The sequence below is a fragment of the Anolis carolinensis genome, unplaced genomic scaffold (assembly GCF_035594765.1).
Source record: "Anolis carolinensis isolate JA03-04 unplaced genomic scaffold, rAnoCar3.1.pri scaffold_7, whole genome shotgun sequence".
Lineage (NCBI taxonomy): Eukaryota > Metazoa > Chordata > Lepidosauria > Squamata > Dactyloidae > Anolis > Anolis carolinensis.
The window spans coordinates 18,263,866-18,283,705 of record NW_026943818.1 but is presented as its reverse complement, the minus strand read 5'-3'; the positions used below and the strand labels follow the sequence as shown (position 1 = coordinate 18,283,705).

The 19,840-nt window shown below is 42.0% G+C and overlaps 2 protein-coding genes across 4 annotated transcripts; both read right to left on the bottom strand.

The window, feature by feature from the left end:
• Positions 1–431: 431 nt before the first annotated feature.
• dhx33 (DEAH-box helicase 33) lies at positions 432–13,350 on the bottom strand. 3 transcript variants are annotated; one of them, XM_062959524.1, is made up of 12 exons: positions 13,222–13,350; positions 10,387–10,547; positions 9,159–9,386; positions 7,976–8,146; positions 7,682–7,867; positions 6,195–6,306; positions 4,847–5,006; positions 3,817–3,905; positions 3,526–3,653; positions 3,127–3,330; positions 2,381–2,467; positions 432–2,179 (listed from the first exon to the last, which is right to left on the bottom strand). In XM_062959524.1, the coding sequence occupies exons 3-12, from the start codon at positions 9,315–9,317 to the stop codon at positions 1,871–1,873; spliced, it is 1,605 nt and encodes a 534-aa protein (XP_062815594.1). In that variant the 5' UTR covers positions 9,318–9,386; positions 10,387–10,547; positions 13,222–13,350; the 3' UTR covers positions 432–1,870. The 3 variants fall into 3 exon arrangements, with proteins under 3 accessions (XP_062815594.1, XP_008117668.3, XP_062815593.1); XM_008119461.3 differs by lacking the exon at positions 13,222–13,350 and adding an exon at positions 11,583–12,094; XM_062959523.1 differs by lacking the exon at positions 13,222–13,350 and adding an exon at positions 11,079–11,464.
• Positions 13,257–19,727, bottom strand: derl2 (derlin 2). Its single transcript, XM_003226583.4, has 7 exons — positions 19,349–19,727; positions 18,499–18,564; positions 18,000–18,073; positions 17,293–17,386; positions 16,036–16,231; positions 15,225–15,315; positions 13,257–14,003 (listed from the first exon to the last, which is right to left on the bottom strand). Exons 1-7 carry the CDS (start codon positions 19,439–19,441, stop codon positions 13,898–13,900), a joined length of 720 nt encoding a protein of 239 aa, XP_003226631.1. The 5' UTR covers positions 19,442–19,727; the 3' UTR covers positions 13,257–13,897.
• Between the last annotated feature and the right edge of the window lie 113 nt (positions 19,728–19,840).

The following is a 19,840-nucleotide window of genomic DNA, read 5'->3' as shown; positions in this document are numbered from 1 at the left end:
TTACATATAATATTACTAATAATATTGCAGTATAGTGATATAGTTCAATATAGTAATATATAACGCTACTAGTAATGCTAATATTGTGCTATGCTGACAATATATTGTATGTACATATAATTTGTAAGCTGCTTTGAGAAGGGCGGGATATAAATGTAGTAAATAAATACATAATAAATAATGTGTAACATGATTAATAATGCAATAAAAATACTATAACATAAGATATAATGCCATAATAGTACTATAACATATAATCTATAAGCAGTGGGCGGGATCATGCAAATGGGGAGAGAAAAGAATGCTGGGATGTGCTCGCTGTAACTTGCAATGTCCTGGGAGGGAACGACTTGGTGGCAATGGGAAAGGGTTAAGGGAGAGGCAGTGGGCGGGGTCATGCAAATGGAGAGAGAAAGGATTCATGTCTGGAATTCCCATTTTCAGAGTGTTATTCTTTATTTACTGTTCCGGTTTTTGTCGGGAGGCAAATCTGAATGTTGTAATGAATCACAACAGGCGAGAATGCTTCTGGGACATGCCCATATAGTCTGGAAAACTCACAGCAACCCAAACGAATGGTGTTATTTCATACATACATTCCCAAGCAGATCCCAACAGCTATATTTCATTTCAGGATTGGCCTGCAGGTCAGTGAACGGATACGGGCGGATTGCGTGTCGCCTGCAGTGCCCAGAACCATGAGCTGGCTTCCTATTAATAGAGCGGTTAGAGAAATATATATCTGTCTAAATCGACCTCTATCTATCTATACACATAATCCAAACACAGAATAAAAGTGAAAAATGTGTATGTGGACACCTCCTCCACATATACACATATACTGTAATATATATTATATAATAATACAGTTATTAGAAGAAAGCCTTGTTTGTTTTGGGGTGTAAGATAACATCACTTAACTTTGGTCCAGATCCGTCGTTGGTTGCGTTCAGTGCTCTCTGGATAAGGGTGAACTACAACTCCCAGATCTGATGTCAATCACTCCCAAACCAGGCCTGTATGCACAGTTGGGTCTGTGTGTCAAGTTTGGTACAAATCTGTCGTCAACTGGGTTCAGTACTTTCTGGATGCAGGTGAACTACAACTCCCAAAATCAAGGTCCATTCCCCTAAACCCCTATGATTGATGGGTGGAGGAAAGATGGAGCTGTAACCTTGTCTTCTAGTAAGACTGAATGTCTGTGTTGCGAGATGAAGCGAGTCTCAAAGTGTGTCTCCCAACATTGGGAGAGCTCTGGGTTACAGATGGATGATGGATGGATGGATGGTGGTTTAGCCTCCGCTTTGCTGGGAAACCTGAATGCCCGTGTCGCGCGATGAAGTGAGTCTCAAAGTGTGTCCCCCAATGTTTGGAGAGCTCTGGGTTATGGATGGATGACGAATGGATGGATGGTGGTTTAGCCTCCGCTTTGCTAGCAAACCCAAATGTCTGTGTCGCACAATGAAGTGAGTCTCAAAGTGTGTTTCCCAATATTTGGAGAGCTCTGGGTTACGGATGGATGACGAATGGATGGATGGTGGTTTAGCCTCCACTTTCTAGCAATCCCGAATGCCCGTGTTGTGCAATGATGCGAGTCTCAAAATGTGTCTCCCAACATTTGGAGAGCTCTGGGTTACAGATGGATGGTGGATGATGGATGGATGGTGGTTTAGTCTCCACTTTCCTAGCAAACCCGAATGCCCGTGTTGCGCAATGAAGCAAGTCTCAAAATGTGTCCCCCAACGTTTGGAGAACTCTGGGCTACAGATTGATGGCTGATAGGTGGATGACGGATGGATGGATGGTGGTTTAGCCTCTGCTTTGCTAGCAAACCCGAATGCCTGTGTCGTGCGATGATGCCAGGACAGGCTCAGCTCTTGGGGGCCCGCAGCCTCCGGCGGAAGTATTCGGGCGCGGCGTCGAAGAGCCATTCGGGGTCGACGGGGCAGAGTCCGCGCATGTAGCACTTGCTGGTGTGGAGCAGTTCAGTGTAGACGAGGCAGGCGGGGCGGGAGTGGAAGAGGGCGGAGGAGGGGTGGATGGCCGCCGGCTGCCGGGCCTCGCTGGCCGCGTACGAGCCGTCCGGCTGCAGCTCTGCCGACTGCAGGAACAGGCTGTGCGCCAGGCAGCGGCGCAGGGCTGACGTGTCCGAGCGGCATGACTCCAGCGGGACTGAGAGCTGCGCAAAGGAAGAGAAGCCAGGTGGAATCGCCAAAAGGCACCACCGATCCCTCCTGACAGATGGCCTCCCAGCCTTGTTATTTCTCCTCGGAGAGAAAGGCGGGGTAAAAGTGATGTAAATAAATAAATAAATTTTAACTAAAGCAGAAGAGAGTGGGGCCCTGGTTTCCTACCATTGCAAAGACGCTTGATGCATTACCTTGATGCAAATATCCCTCAGCTGTGCTCGGACGTCGGAGACCAGCATCATATTCCGGCTGTTGACAAAGTTCTCCTTGCACCATTCCTAAAGGAAAGACACCAATATTACTACTACTACTACTACTACTACTACTACTATTCTACACCGCCTTTCTCCCCACAGGGATTCAAGATGGTGGTGGTGGCGGTGCTTATTATTATTATTATTATCATCACCATCTTTATTTCTATCCCACCTTTCCCCCCTAAGAACTCAAGGCTTCTTCTGTAGTTGTTATTATTATCATCATCATTATTATCTTTATTTCTATACCGGCTTTTTCCCCATAGGTACTCAAGGTGGTGGTGTGGGGGGGGTAGTGCTTGTTGTTATCATTATTGTTATTATTATTGTTATTATTATTATTATTCTACACTGCCTTCTCCCCACAGGGGTTCAAGGTGGTGGTGGTTGTTACTATTATCATCATCACCATCTTTATTCCGACTCCACCTTTCCCCCACTAAGAACTCAAGACTTCTGTTGTTGTTATTATTATCATTATTATTATCATCATCATCTTCTTTATTTCTATACTGGCTTTTCCCAGGGACTCAAGGTGGGGTGGTGGTGCTTGTTGTTGTTGTTATTATTATTATTATTATTCTACACCGCCTTTCTCCCCACAGGGGTTCAAGGTGGGGGGGGTGGTGGTTGTTGTTATTATTATTCTTGCTTGGACGGAGGGCTCTCCGGGGGCTCACCCGGTTCCCGCTGACACTCTTGAAGGCCCGGTAGACGTTGAGGAGGGTGAGGAGGTCTCCTTCGCTGGAGAGGAACTTCCTGCGGGCGGCCTGGGCCTCCTCCCGGCGCGAGGGCGGGTTGTGCAGGACGCTGTCCACCGAGAGCAGCGAGACCACCGTCAGCGCCTCCTCCGTGCAGTGGAAGCGCGGCGCCGTCAGGAGCGTCTGCCCGGGACAAGGACAAAGCGGAACACGTCAGAGCCCGGCTGGGCGGGCAGAGGGACCCCCAACCGTCATCCAGTCCGGCCCCCTTCTTCCGGCCAGGCATCAAAACCCTCTCGACACAGGGCCATCTAGCCATTGATACGATAAATAAACTGATATTTATTTATTTATTTAATTAGCGACATTGATATTTACTTTGGCGAATTTGGGCTCCAGCGGGAAGGCGGCCATCTTCCTTCCCAGCGGAGTCAGGAGCAGCTGCTCGTCCTTCCGGTCCACGGCGCCCAGCAGCACCAAGTGTTCGGCCGCCGACTGCAGGGCCTCTGCACAGAGGGAGCAAAGGGAATCATGGCATTGGTATCAGTGTGGGTTTTAGGTTACAGCAACCACATCCCAGTGTTCCTGTGTCTCTCCATTTGCATGATCCCGCCCACTGCCTCTCCCTTAACCCTTGCCTACCCTTTTCCTATGCCTCTCCCTCCTTACCTGGAGAGGGTTTCGACATGAAGTCAAAGGTGAGGACGTTGGGGACCCTCAGGGCTAATAAATGGAGCACGACGCTGGCCAGGTTGCACCTGCAGAAAAGAGCAGACGTGCCACACAGGGGGGAATGCATGGCTTGACACTTCTATATATACACTTAGGATATTAGAGATATTATTATATTATTATATGTATTATTATATTATTGTTGTTGTTGTTTCATGTCCATAACAACACATGCACATTAGGTCCAAGTGTCTGAGGTTAGTCTCTGAATACCGGGCTCTTTCTGAGAGCCTAGGATTATGCTAATAATAATAGTAATAATAACTTTATTTTTCTATATCCTGCCTTCATCTCCCAGTAGGGACTCGGGATGGCTAACACAAGGCAAAGCCTGTGTTATTACAGGTATTAGCAGATTATTATTATTACTATTATTATTATCATTATTAGTGTGTTTATAGGCATGTATATACATATATACACACATGTGTAGGTGCAGTACATATAGGTTATATATGTAACATATTGGATGGGGCCCTTCCAAGCCTATAGCCGCCTCCTGGAGAGAAAAACCCAGCAAGATAAATAAATACAACAGCAACAACAACACATTCTAATACTACTAATAGATAAGACAGCCATTTTGAGTCTCCTTGTGAAGAGAAAAGGTGGGATATAATAATAATAATAATAATAATAATAATAATAATAATAATAATAATAGATACATAGCCACTTTGAGTCTCCTGATGGAGAGAAAAGGCTGGGTTTAAATAATAATAATAATAATAATAATAATAATAATAATAATAATAATAATAGATACATAGCCACTTTGAGTCTCCTGATGGAGAGAAAAGGCTGGGTTTAAATAATAATAATAATAATAATAATAATAATAATAATAATAATAATAATAGATACATAGCCACTTTGAGTCTCCTGATGGAGAGAAAAGGCTGGGTTTAAATAATAATAATAATAATAATAATAATAATAATAATAATATTACGGTTCCATGATTCACCTTTGGATCTCCGGCACAGTCATCTTCTCAAACTTCTCAAACTCCTCCTCGGTGTAAAGGCGGTAGCAAAGCCCACTGTCCTCCCTCCCGGCCCGTCCGGCCCGTTGCCAGGCCTGCGCCTTGGAGATCCGCTGGACCGCCAGCACTTCCAGGCCGCTTTCTAGGGAGACAGGCAGAACTCTATCATTATAGAAGCAGACTAGATGGTCTTCCAAGCCTATGCATATATGATTGGACTAGACTGGACGAGATAGCCTTTGGAGTCCCTTCCAAGTCTGTTATTATATTGGACTAGATGGCCTCTGGGATCCCTTCCAAGTCTATTACCGTATATACTCGAGTATAAGCCTAGTTTTTCAGCCCTTTTTTAGGACTGAAAAAGCCCCCCTTGGCTTATACTCGGGTGAGGGTCCTGGTTTGTTTATATTCGGGTCGGCTTATACTTGAGTATATATGGTACATTTATTATTCTTTTCTATTATTATTGGTATTACTACATTTATTATTTTACTCTATTTTTATTATTATTACATTTCACTCTGATATTATTACTGTTACATTTATTATTTTATTCCATGTATTATTACATTTATTACTTTACTGTGTTAGTATTATTACATGTATTATTTTACTCTATTATTATTGGTACTATTACATCTGGTGTGTGCCAATGGGTGTTAATAATAATAATATTTATATATACCGTGTTTCCCTGAAAATAAGACAGTGTCTTATATTAATTTTTGCTCCCAAAGATGCGCTAGGTCTTATTTTCAGGGGATGTCTTATTTTTCCATGAAGAAGAATTCACATTTATTGTTAAACAAAAAAAAGATCATTTATTATATATTGTACAGTAGTTGTCATCACAAACCAGCATAGCCAGACAAACTGTGAATCCTATCAAGAATTTCTTGTTCCTACCATTATTTCAATGTACAACAATCTATGGTACATACATTTACTGATCCTGCATGCTTTGGTGTTCTGTTCGACAGGTATGCTTCCAAATAAAAACTTTGCTAGGTCTTTCTTTTGGGGGAGGCCTTATATTTAGCAATTCAGTAAAGCCTCTATTAGGTCTTATTTTCTGAGGATGTCTTATTTTTGGGGAAACAGGGTATATATTAAGAACGATAGCTAGCGACTCTGGGAACTAAGCTGAGTCTGGGAGAGGTAAATGTCTCCACATTACATCTGGTGTGAAAATGAGACGACACAAATGAAACTACACAAAATGAACAGCGATTCCATACGAATGCACTCCTGTCTACGCTTGCGTACAGGCCAGGAGCGATGACAGGAAAAGCCAGGCCTCCCGCCAAGAGTGGGGTTGATCCCTACGTACCTGGAGTGTACCGCTTGGCTTTCACCATCCCGGTATCCACAACGTATTTGATGCCGGGGATGGTGATGGACGTCTCGGCAATGTTGGTGGAGAGGATCACTTTGCGGTAGCCCTGCGGAGGAAGGAAGGAAAAAAAACTATGGTTTTTGTTCTGGGGTTATAAATGACATTTCCTCATTGGTTCAATCATACAGATGTTCTGCCTGATCCATGAACCAATTCAGTGACAAAAACAACCAAGTTTCTGGAGCAGAACTACTACTTTCAACGTAAGGACTGCACAATTAAACATGAAATGAAACTTTCAAACTAGGAACAGAAAACATTTTAAATTTTGTTATATAGTGTTGTTGTTATTATCATCATCATCATTATTGTTATTACTAGCTTGGGGACATGGCAATGCCTGGGTTATTTGAAAAAGGCAATGTTTGTTTTTGGCAGTTAGATATTCTCAGTTTTGTGTGGGTGAACTACAATTCCCAAAATCGTGGGTCAATCCTCCCTGAACCCTGCCAGTATTCAAAGTTAAAGAGAGATGTTGCATATTATACTACCATTATTTATGTTATTACATATTGTATCCCTCTTGAAGACACATGTTGCATATTATTATGTTATTATTTTTTATGATATTACATATTGTATCCCTCTTAAAGAGACAGGTTGCATATTATTATTTATGGTATTACATATTGTATCCCTCTTAAAGAGACATGTTGCATATTATTATTTATGGTATTACATATTGTATCCCTCTTAAAGAGACAGGTTGCATATTATTATTATGGTATTACATATTGTATCCCTCTTAAAGAGACATGTTGTATATTATTGTTATTATGGTATTTCATATTATATCTCTCTTAAAGAAACATGTTTCATATTATTGTTATTATTATTTATGGTATTACATATTGTATCCCTCTTAAAGAGACATGTTGCATATTATTGTTATTATTATTTATGGTATTACATATTGTATCCCTCTTAAAGAGACATGTTGCATATTATTGTTATTATTATTATTTATGGTATTATATATTATAGCTCTCCTAAAGAGATATGTTGCATATTATTATTATTATTTATGGTATTACAAATTGTATCCCTCTTAAAGAGACATGTTGCATATTATTGCTATTATTATGTATGGTATTACATATTGTATCCCTCTTAAAGAGACATGTTGCATATTATTGTTATTATTATTTATGGTATTACATATTGTATCCCTCTTAAAGAGACATGTTGCATATTATTGTTATTATTATTATTTATGGTATTATATATTATAGCTCTCCTAAAGAGATATGTTGCATATTATTATTATTATTTATGGTATTACAAATTGTATCCCTCTTAAAGAGACATGTTGCATATTATTGCTATTATTATGTATGGTATTACATATTGTATCCCTCTTAAAGAGACATGTTGCATATTATTATGTTATTATTATTATTTATGATATTATATATGCGTACCTTGGGGGCGGCCTGGAAGACGCGCATCTGCTGGGAGTACGGCAGGGAGGCGTAGAGGGGCATGGCCACCATCTGGGGGGTCCCGTCCGGCAGGTGCTTGGCGATGTCGCGGCAGGTCTTGGTCATGGCCTCAATCTCCTCCTGGCCGGTCAGAAACACCAAGATATCCTGAGACGCTGGGGCTTCCTGCGGGGAAATCGTAAACAAACAACCCGGTGACATGCGGAGCCCCCCAAGCAGTGGTGGAAGGAGGTGTGGGAAAACCACCGGTACACCCCCGCCCACCCCGGGTACCTGACGGATCTGGAAGATGGTGACCAGCGCGGCTTGGAGGTAATCGCTCTGCGGTTGCTTCGCGTAGAAGATCTGGATGGGATGCTGCCGGCCCTCCAGGTAGAGGACGGGCGCCCCATTGAAGTACTGGGAGAAGAGGTCCACGTCCATGGTGGCTGACATCACAATCACCTGCACACAATCATCATCATCATCATCATACTGTACATCTCCCATATCTGCGGGAATATGGAAATCACCTGCACAAAATAACCACCATCATCATCATAGCAATAATAACAATAACAATAATAATAATAATACTATGTTTCCCATATCTGCGGGAATATAGCAATCACATGCACGTAACAACAACAACATCAACAACACTATGTTTCCCATATTTATGGCAATATGGCAATCACATGCACATAACAACAACACTGTATGTTTCCCATATTTATGGCAATATGGCAATCACATGCACATAACAACAACAACACTGTATGTTTCCCACATTTATGGCAATATGGCAATCACATGCACATAACAACAACAACACTGTATGTTTCCTATATTTATGGGAATATGGCAATCACATATACATAACAACAACAACACTGTATGTTTCCCATATTTATGGCAATATGGCAATCACATGCACATAACAACAACAACACTGTATGTTTCCCATATTTATGGCAATATGGCAATCACATGCACATAATGACAACAACAATAATACTGTATGTTTCCCATATCTGCCAGAATATGACAATCACCTGCACACAATAATCATCATCACAAGAATAATAATACTGTATGTTTCCCACATCTGAGGGAATATGACAATCACCTGCACACAATAATAACAATCATTATCATAACAGTAATAATACTGTATGTTTCCCATATCTTTTGATGCAACCCAAGCACAAGCACGTAGTCCTCATGGGGGACTCCGACAGGCAGATGAGTTCAAGGGCAGGGAAAAGCCTTTCTCCCATTGGCTTCTTTGCCTGCCTGTCGCTCTGTTCTCTACTCTTATTTACTACCTTTCTTGTTAGATTGATACTCTTTTTCCCTCTGAGCACAGGCCCTGAGTGTTTGTCTCCTGTGAGCATGGAGACAGGCAGGATGTCTGCTGTGGGCCCTGTTAACTGACTTATCTAGACAGAAATGTAAGGAGGGAGGGATACCAGACCTTGAGGGGGGCCTTGCCGGCCTCCTTGCGCCTGCGCTGGGCCCCCTTGGCCACCCCGAAGAGCACCTCGGTGGGCAGGCTGCGCTCGTGGGCCTCGTCCAGTACCACCACACTGTACTTGTGCAGCAGGGGGTCCCCCAGCGCCTCCCGCAGCAGCATCCCGTCCGTCAGGAACTTGATCTTGGTCTCCTCCGAGCAGAGCTCCTCAAAGCGCACGCTGTAGCCCACCTGCACGAACGATTCCCATAGAGTTTGGATTATTTGCATACATTTGCATATATTTGCATATTTATTTATTTCAATTATTTATACCCCGCACTTCTCACCCGAGGGGACTCAGGGCAGCTTACAAGTGGCAATTGATGCCGTTATACTGATATACAATAAACTAAAACGATTAAAACACTTAAAACAGTCATAAAATAGTCATAAAATACAATATACAAAGTTTAAAACAATGCAAAGTGCTTATGCCATTCATCCACCAGACCTTATACAAGAGCCGTAATTCAGACCGCGTCGAAGCCAACACATGCTTATTCTTCAAATGCCTGCATACAGGCCACCTATATTGGCATACATTCCGGTCCACGTGCATTTGCATATATTTTGGCCCACCTGCCTTTACCTACATTCCGGACCACCTGTATTCCCATATATTTGCATATATTCCAGTCCACCTGTATCTGCATACATTTTGGCCCACCTGCCTTTGCCTATATTTCAGCCAGAATGCATTTGCATATATTTCGCCTGATCTGCAATTGTATATTCTGGTACACCTGTATTTGCATAGATCTGCATATCTTTTTGGCCCGTCTGCATATATTTGAATATATTCCAGCCTGCCTGTATTTGTATATACAGTAGAGTCTCACTTATCCAAGACTCACTTATCCAACATTCTGGATTATCCAACGCAGTTTTGTAGTCAATGTTTTCAAAACATTGTGATATTTTGGTGCTAAATTCATAAATACAGTAATTACTACATAGAAATACTGCGTATTGAACTACTTTTTCTATCAAATTTGATGCATAACATGATGTTTTGGTGCTTAATTTGTAAAATCATAACCTAATTTGATGTTTAAAAGGCTTTTCCTTAATGCCTTCTTATTATCCAACATATTCGCTTATCCAACGTTCTGCCATCCCGTTTATGTTGGATAAGTGAGACTCTACTGTATACCGGTCTACTGTATATAATCTGCATATATTTGCATACCAGCTTTCCCAGCTCGGTCTTCTTCTCGTCGGCCACGCGGGAGGCCAGGGAGATGGCGGCCACGCGTCGGGGCTGGGTGACGGCCACGATGCCCTGGCGCCCGATGCCTCCTTCGTAGAGATATTGCGGGATCTGCGTGGTCTTCCCGGAGCCTGTCTCTCCTGCAAAGGGCAGCCAAGGGCAGGGAGTGCCTTCTGTGCAATTTATTTATTTACAATATTTATATCCCGCCCTTCTTTCTCACCCCGAAGGGGACTCAGAGCAGCTTACAAGTTATAGGTACAGACAATATATTATATTATTAGCATAGCACAATATAAGCATTATATATTACTATACGGCAATATTATTAGTAATATTATATGTAATATATAGTATGCAATTATAATAGTGTATTATTACTATTGCAGTATTATTATATTGTATTGCATTATAATATTATTATCAATATTATATGTATATACAATATATCATATTATTAGTATAGCATAATACTAGTATGATATATTTTTATATTGTTATATTGACGCCATTCAACTCTATTTGGGAGCCAGGAAAATTTATTTATTTATTTATTACAACATTTATATCCCTCCCTTCTCACCCGAGAGGGGACTCTGGGCAGCTTACAATAAACACACATATAAAAATTATACAATACACTATAAATCAGATTAAAATTATTAACTTACATCAACATTCATAAAAGCATTCTAAAATACAAATGGGTGTGTTCAAGTTCAAAAGACTGGGTCTGTCAATTGAGTTCTGGCGTACATAATAATAATTAGTGCTGCTAATTAGCGTTGACTGGACAGGAAAAGGCTCCTGTCCAGTCAACATCTGGGTGGCCATCTGCCGGGAGGGATCGGATGGTGTCTTTCTCTACTACAGAAGTGGATTGCATGAAATGGATTTTTAACACAGTCTGCATGGCCCTCTGCCAGGAGGGATCAGATTGTGCCTTCCTGCATTGGACTGGATGGTCTTGAGGGTCTCTCCTAATTAGAATTCTATTATATGGGTTTTTAACAGAGTCTGGATGACCCTCTGCCGGGAGGGATCAGATGGTGCCTTCCTGGAAGCGGGTTGGGCTGGAAAGCCCCGCCCCTCCTGGGCCCGGAGTGGAGGCGGAGCCAGGGCGCAAGCCCCGCCCCCTTTCCCGCAAAGCCCCGCCCCTCGCGGCCTTCCCTCACCGATCAAGATGGCGGACTCGAGGCTCCGCAGTTGCCCTAGCAACGCCCCTCGGGCCTGGAAGATGGGCAGGGCTCGCCGCTGGCTGTCTATTCCGGAGGAGGAGGACGATGAGGACGATGAGGACGAGAGGGAGGACGACGACGACGAGGCCGGCGGGGTCTGACGCTTCGCCAGCGGCATGGCGGCTCCTCTGCGCGGCCCACCGTGGGCCTCTTTAAAGGCTTTTCCCTGGCCGGGACTACGCCTCCCAGCACGCCTTGCGCCGCTTCACCCTTTTAAGTGCGGCACTTGCCTTCTGGGAAATGTATTTTCTTTGCCTTGCGTGGGGCCGCGCATGCGCGCTGCGAGGAACAGGGAGGCGGAGCTCCCTCTGCAGGTCCTGAGGCAATATATTTGTCCCGCCTCTGAAGTCCGCGCATGCGCGCTGCGGGGAAAAAGAGAGGCAGCGCTCCACCTGCAGGCCCTGAGGCGCACCGCAGTGGCAAAAACAAGGCTCAAGAGTGCAATTAAATGCTTAGCTTCCAAGATTTGGCAGATGTATTAATAATAATAAATGTATTTGTAATAATAGAGAATAAATAATTAATAATAATAATACATTTCTTTAATCTACTTGATTCCACGGTTTAGAGGAGGAGTAGATATAATTTATTATTATTATTTCTCTGGTTTAGGGTAATAATGGAAGGCCATTTAATGCTAATCAAGGTGATTATTTTGTAATACGATATAATACTAATAATACAATATAATATTAATTATATATTTTACATGTAATATTACTAATATTACAATATATTGATACATCACAATATAGTAATTTATTACCAGTATTGTACTATGCTAATATAATATTGTATGTAATAATATTACCATATAGTACAATATAGTAATTTAATGCTTATATTGTGCTATGCTAATAACCTATTGAATGTACATTTGATTTGTAAGCCGCTCTGAGTCCCGTTCGGGGTGAGAAGGGCGGCATATAAATATAGCAAATAAATAAATAATAAAAATAAATTAATTACAACATTCACACTGGCCTCCAACAGACAAGAGTTCTTCCCTCCACCCAGGAACTTCCACAGATATATAAACCTCACTCGACTAGTTTCCAACTGACCTCACAACCTCTGAGGATGCCTGCCATAGATGTGGGCGAAACGTCAGGAGAGAATGCTTCTGGAACATGGCCATACTTCCCGAAACACACACAACAACCCAATTGATCTGGGGCCGATGGGAGTTGCAGCCCATCAACTTGATTGAAATAAAAAGGTTCTTCTCGAATGGACCCTTCATAAAGCCGAAAAGCAGCCAACGAATCTACAGCATTGCCAAATTCAGGAAGCAGCTGAAGACCTGGCTGTGGGATCAAGCATTTGGCCCATACTAAGATATTATGACCTGATGGATTAATATTAATTTGAACACAGACTGGCTCTGACTCTGGCTTGAAACTTTTATTTGTTTTAATTTGATTCGATATCGGCTTTTATTTCTGTTTTATGTTTGGTTTTAATACCTGTTGTATTATATATGGCATTTAATTCTGCCTTTTTGTAAGACTGCTCTGGGGGGAAAAGAGCAGTATATAAATCAAATAAATAAATAGTAAATAAATAAATGCCTAACCTGCCCAACGTGAGTAAGGAACGAGGAGAGAGATGTTTTCTCGGCGTTTGGTGGCATTTATTGACAGTGAACGCAGTTCCGGCTGACTCCAGCCAAGGGCTTCTTCTTCTTCCTCAGCTTTTGGCTTCCGAAGGAGTCTGAAAACCCTTTCGCCAGAAGGAAGCGCATGATGCAGGAGGGCTCATGCGTTGCCAAGCCCGTCTTTGAAGGCCAATTGTACGCAGAATGGGTCCCAAGTCTAGATCTCTAGCTCTAGAACCCCGTCAAACGCCTTCCCGTGCTTTTGTAAACGTTTTCTTCGAGGAAGAAAATCTGGCCTGTGTGTCCAAAGCCAGACATTCAAAGTGACGTCTCCTATGGATTGTGAAAATTAAAACATTTGTCTTCCGAAGTGCACTCACTCCCGGTTTCTGGTACCAAATAAAACTGGGAAATGTATATGTATGTTGTTGTTGTTGTGAGACAACTGGGAAAAAAATGGCCTCTTCGTTTCGGCTCAGGCAATTTGTCGTTTGTTCCGACCCTCTTGCAATGCGAGTTTTTTTTCCCTGGAATATGAACCAAATTTGTCTCTATGCTGCAAAGTGCTTTGCATGTTCAATAGGCCAAAGGAGGGGTCAAACGTGTCCATAGAGGTCTTCGTAAAGGTGTACGTGCTCCTCTCTCTCACATGCCTTCAGCCCCCCAAACGCTGACCTTCTCCCCACGCAAAGCCTCCCGGCCGCTCCTCCGGCAGCGGGTTGTAATTGGGGTCTTCTTCCGGCGTGTCAAAGATTGCTTTCCTGTTGGGCAAAGGGGTTTCTTAAAATTATGTCATATATAAAGATGTCTAAAGTTGCTTTTTGCAAATGTCAGAGCTTCCCCAATCGCCCGCCTTGGCTTCTATATGCATTCCCAGCACATCCTGGCCAAGTTTATAGTCCTCATCAAGGAAATAGATAGGCAGATGAGTTAGTTAGCAGGGAAGCACCCTTATGCCATTATAATTTATAATATATAGTATATTATATACTATATACAGTAGAGTCTCGCTTATCCAATATAAACGGGCTGGCGGAACTCTGGATAAGCAAAAATGTTGGATAGTAAGGAGGGATTAAGGAAAAGCCTATCAAAGTTCAAATTATGTTATGATTTCACAAATTGAGCACCAAAACATTTGTGTTTTACAACAAATTGCCAGAAAAAGCAGTTCAATACATGGTAACGATATGTAGTAATTATTGTATTTATGAATTTAGCACCAAAACATCACAATGTATTGAAAACATTGACCACAAAAACACTGACTAAAAGGCAGGCTGTCTTGGATAATACAGAATGTTGGCTGAGCGAAGGTTGGAAAAGTGAGACTCTACTGTATAATATATAGTAATGATAATAATATTGCCCTCTTTGTCTCCTCTCTTTCCCTCCTGTTTGGGAGAGTTACTTCAAGTTTTTAAGATCAAGTCTTAAGGGGCTGCTGTGGTTTTTAGTTTTGAATATGTTTTTATGTTTTTTAATTGAATTATTTTTAATACTAATATTTAATTTTGTTTTAATGTTTGTATATTTTAAAACTACTCAAATGTTTTTAAAGTAGGCTGCGTTGAGTCTCCTGGTGGGGTGTAAATAAACATAGTAATAACATTAACAATAATACATTTCTAACCTCCATTTTCTTCTTTTCCTGTGAGCATGGGGAGAGGCACGATCTCTCCTGAGAGATACAGAGGCCTTACCTTTTCCATCTAGAAATGTACTTCTTTCAATGAAGTGTTTTGTAGCTTTTTAAGGCTTAACTCTGCTCCTGTAAATGCTGATGCTTATTCACTCGACTGCTTTGCTCAAAGACAACACATTCTCTCCTCCCATTCCGAAAACTTGCCGTTTATATTATTATTATTATTATTATTATTATTATTATTATTATTATGTTTATTTACACCCACTTTTTTCTCTCCATAAGGAGACTCAAAGCGGCTATGTATCAAATATTAGAATGTGAATTAGAAACTCACAACAGGGACGGCGTCCTCAGAAGTCTTCCTCCGCCGGGCTGGTTTGGGAAGACGTCTTCCAAGAAGTAATAGATGTGGCCGACAGCAATGCCTGCAATCCAGAGGGAAAGAGATTGGATGCCTATCATCTTACTAAGATAACACAGATTTGGAAAAGCTGCACACTAGTGTATCCATAACTTCGGCCCTATAGAGCCTGGGATTTGTAGTTTGATACCAGCATCTCTTTGGCAGAGAAGGCTTTGCAAACTACACGCCCCCGCCCCACCCCCCGGATTTCATGGCATTGAACCATTCATTCTGCAGCACTGGTGCACCCCAATGTTTTCTTTTCCATTGGCGGAAGCGTTGGTGCAATAACACTTTTGTTTTGAAAGAAGGGATTCTAAACATGCAGCAACTGTAACGCGCATTACAAAGAGACGCCGTATATGACATTCCCCAGCAAATACCTTTTTTTTGTTTCAGAGAGGGAAGAGAGAAAGAAGAGAAAGGGAAGGAAGGAAGAAAAACAAGGATGAAGGGAAAAAAGAAGGGACGAAGCAAGAGAGGGAAGCGAGAAAAAGAAGGGAAAAGAAAAAGGGAAAGAAGGAGTAAAGAAAGGAGGAAAAACAAGGATAAAGGAAGGGAAGAAAGGGGTGAAGCAAGGGAGAGAAGTAGGCCCCTCCAACACCAGGCACCTACACTAGTTGTTAATAAAACAAGCCAGGAACATTCAGGAGCCAAAACCCATTTGCACAGAGATCACAAATAAGAGCAGGTGGGGTCGCCGCAAAAGTGAAAGGCCGAGCGTCCACGCTGGCCTCCTTACCCAAGAGGTCCACGATAATGGAATTCCCCAGCAAGAGTGAAAACCCCATGAGCACCCAGGGGAGGAACGGAGCCTGGAAGATGAGGAGCCCAAAGAAGTTCATGCGCACAAAGGGGTTCCGGCGGCTCCAGACGTAGACCAGCATGATGGTGAAGGCCTGCCCCAAGAACACTAGGTTGACAAACAGGCCAAACAGCTGGCAGAGGCCCCGTTAAGGAAAACGTCCGGCCACTGGCTGGCTTGTGTCATTCTGTTTGTACGCAATGGTTCTAAAGTTGAAGCGTTTCTATTAAAACATCGCAAGCCCCTTCAGCCCTCAGGCAAGAGATACATGTGGAATGCAAATGAATAAATATGTTGAAGAAAGAGTCTACGCACCCATATCAAGACAGTCGGATCCTTATGTATTCAACCCACATAAATGCAAAACCATTGACTTTGGTGATCAGCTGCATAATATATATTATTATATTACATATACACATATATATTACATATACACATATATATTACACACATACTGTTATATTACATATTATATACGTAGTTGCATAATATTATATTATATATACACACATATATTACCCACATATCGTTATATTATATATATATACATAGATAGTTGCATAATATTATTATATTACATATACACATATATATTACAACCATATGGTTATATTATTTATTTACTTACTTACTGCATTTATACCCTGTCCTCTCTCAACCCGAAGGGGACTCAGAGCGACTTACAAGTTATATGTGCATACAATATATTATATTATTAGCATAGCACAATATTAGCATTATATACTACTATATTGTACGATAACACTATATTGCAATATTATTAGTAATATCGCATGTAATATAAATTTACAATTATAATAGTGTATTATTATTAGTATTATATTGCATTATATTATAATATTATTATCAATATAATATGTATATACAATATATTATATTATTACCATGCTACCATATAAAATAGTTTCTCCTATTGAAATATAGGACCTCCGATCCAAGTATAAATAACAACAACAACACGTTTTATTTGTTATCCACCTCTCCTCGTAGGTCGAGGCGGTAAACAACACAAGTCAAAACACATCACCATAAAATGTGTTCATAATTCCTACTGAAATTTAAACACACATATATACCCGGACGATCCCCTTTCTCATGAACTCCTTGAACGTGGTTAGAAACATTAATCCTTCCCTCAGGAGAGACCCAGAAGCTATGGCAAAAGGATACAGTCATCAGCAGTCCGCCAAAAAGGAACATAAAGACAAAGTCTGCCGTCCGGCCGCGAAAGGACCCTTCCTCCAGCATCCGGCAGTAGCGATATCTGAAGGCGGGAGGTCAGGAAAACGCCTGGCTCCAGGCAAACATTTGTTTGTTCCATAGGCGGGGAGCCACTACTAAAAATTTGTATAATAATATACACATTCTAATTGAAACTGGTGATGATAATAAGAATATACAAATTCTGATCTGAAACTGATGATAATAATATACAAATTCTGATTTGAAGCTAATATGATGATGATAATAACAACAATAATATACAAATTATGGTCTGACGCTTATTATTATTACTACTACTATTATTTAGTGATAAGGTTATTTTAGCAAGGTTTCAAAAAGGACTTCCATGCAAGCAAAGCCTTCGTCTTCCCAATTTGAAAAACAACAACTCTTCCAGCTCTAAGATTTGATGGGTTTATAATTCCAGGTTTTAAAAAAGCCCTGGAAACACTCAGCAGTCAAGGCACATTTACATCCTTCTGACATTGAAGACAACAGAATAACAACAACAGCCAACCTTTGGAAATCCAGGATGACAATTGAGGGCAAAGCAACCGCTTCCTTCCTAATAACCCCAGGACCCTCAACCGCCTTGGATGTAGCCATGGTGACACTACGAATTTTGCATTCCGGCAAATAGAAACAAAGGATACAAAAAGATCATATTGAACAAAAAGTTAAACCCAACCGGTCCGAAAAAAAGGTAGTTTGTGATGAGCCGCCATACCTGCAAGAGAGATGGAGCGTCAAAAGACAAAGAATTGCTTACATGAGCAGAAGCCGCTGATTAAGGCAACTGATTTCTTCCCCAGATACAGGACATTAACTCTAAGGCTGGATCTACATTGCCATATAAAATCCAGACTATCTGCTTTGATGATTTGGATTATATGGCAGTGTAGATCCAGTCTGAGCTTCTACTGAGTACATTCCTGCTGCCAATGAGGAACAACCTTGGGGTCACTCAACACTGAAGCCTCAAGCAAATTTTCCAAACAGTACTGTGAGCACACATTCCTTGAATGAAAGAAAAAAACAAGAGCATTTACAGTTTGTCCCTCCGCAGTTGCAGCATTAACTTTTGCAGATCTGATGCAATTGCTCTAGGTTTCAAGGATCACTGACATTAAAGCAAACAAAATAGACACTTACTTGAAAATGCTTAAATATCAATTCCGGGTTGAAGTACAGCTGAAATGGAGTGATTAACTCTAATTGCTGAAATAAATGAGAAAACAAAAAGGTGTTACCCTTCTTTCGGTGTCCATCTTACCAAGGGGGCATTATTAATTATTACTGTGATCAAGAAGTTTTGGCAGATTAATAAATGATTTGCTCTAGGTTTAATTCTACAGCCTTTAATGGCTGTCTATTTGTTTGTAACATTTCTAGATTTAATTCTACAGCATTTTATAGTCATCCTATTAGTTTCTCCACACCTCACAACCTCTGAGGGTGCCTGCCATAGATGTGGGTGAACAGTCAGGAGAGAATGCTTCTGGAACATGGCCAGACAGCCCAGAAAACATACAACCACCCTATTATTATTATTATTGAGTTCTTTCTCTCACCCTGGACATTATTCCACAGGGATATAAACCCCAACAGACCTCCCAACCTCAGAGGGTGCCTGCCATAGGTATGGGCGAAACGTCAGGAGAGAATGCTTCTGGGAGATGGCCAGACAGTCCGGAAAACATACAAACACCCTATTAGTATTATTATTATGAGTTCTTTCTCTCACCCTGGACATTATTCCACAGGGATATAAACCCTAACAGACCTCCCAACCTCTGAGGATGCCTGCCATAGATATGGGCGAAACGTCAGGAGAGAATGCTTCTGGAACTCGGCCAGGCAGCCAGTGATCAATGTCGTGTTGTCATTTCCTCCTCTTGTAAGGCCTAGGCCTCCCCTCAGGCCTTCCTTCCGTCCTTCCTTCCCCCCGCAGGCCTCCCCGCCCTGCTCCCGGCCTCCCTTCCCGGGCCTTGGACTCACGGACCACGGCGGCGGTGGTGAGGACGCAGGCGGTGGCGTAGGCCCTCGTCACGGGCGGCACCTGCAAGTATTCCTGACGGAAAGTCTGGTACGCCATCTTGCCTTGCCAAGGCCCCGCCCTCCTCCGCGTAGCCAATCGGGAGCCGATGCGTGTCGCCGGCCGCCCAGCCAATCCGGAGCGCCTCTTGCTCGCCAGCGCCGCCAATCGCAGCCCTGCCCTGCCTCACCGCCCATTGGTTCCACCTCGCCGCCAATGGGAACCCTCCACCTCCCGATGCCTTTGGGACGGGACCAATGGGAGCGCGAGGTGGGCGGGGAAAAGAGGCCAAAGGAGGCGTTCAAGAATTGGCGGGAAAGGCGGGGCCAGAGCACACTCGGTGCTTTCGGTTTCGTTCAGGCCAAGTGAACGTCCCATCTATAGATATATATATATTTATAGATAGATAGATAGATAGATAGATAGATAGATAGATAGATAGATAGATAGATAGATGAT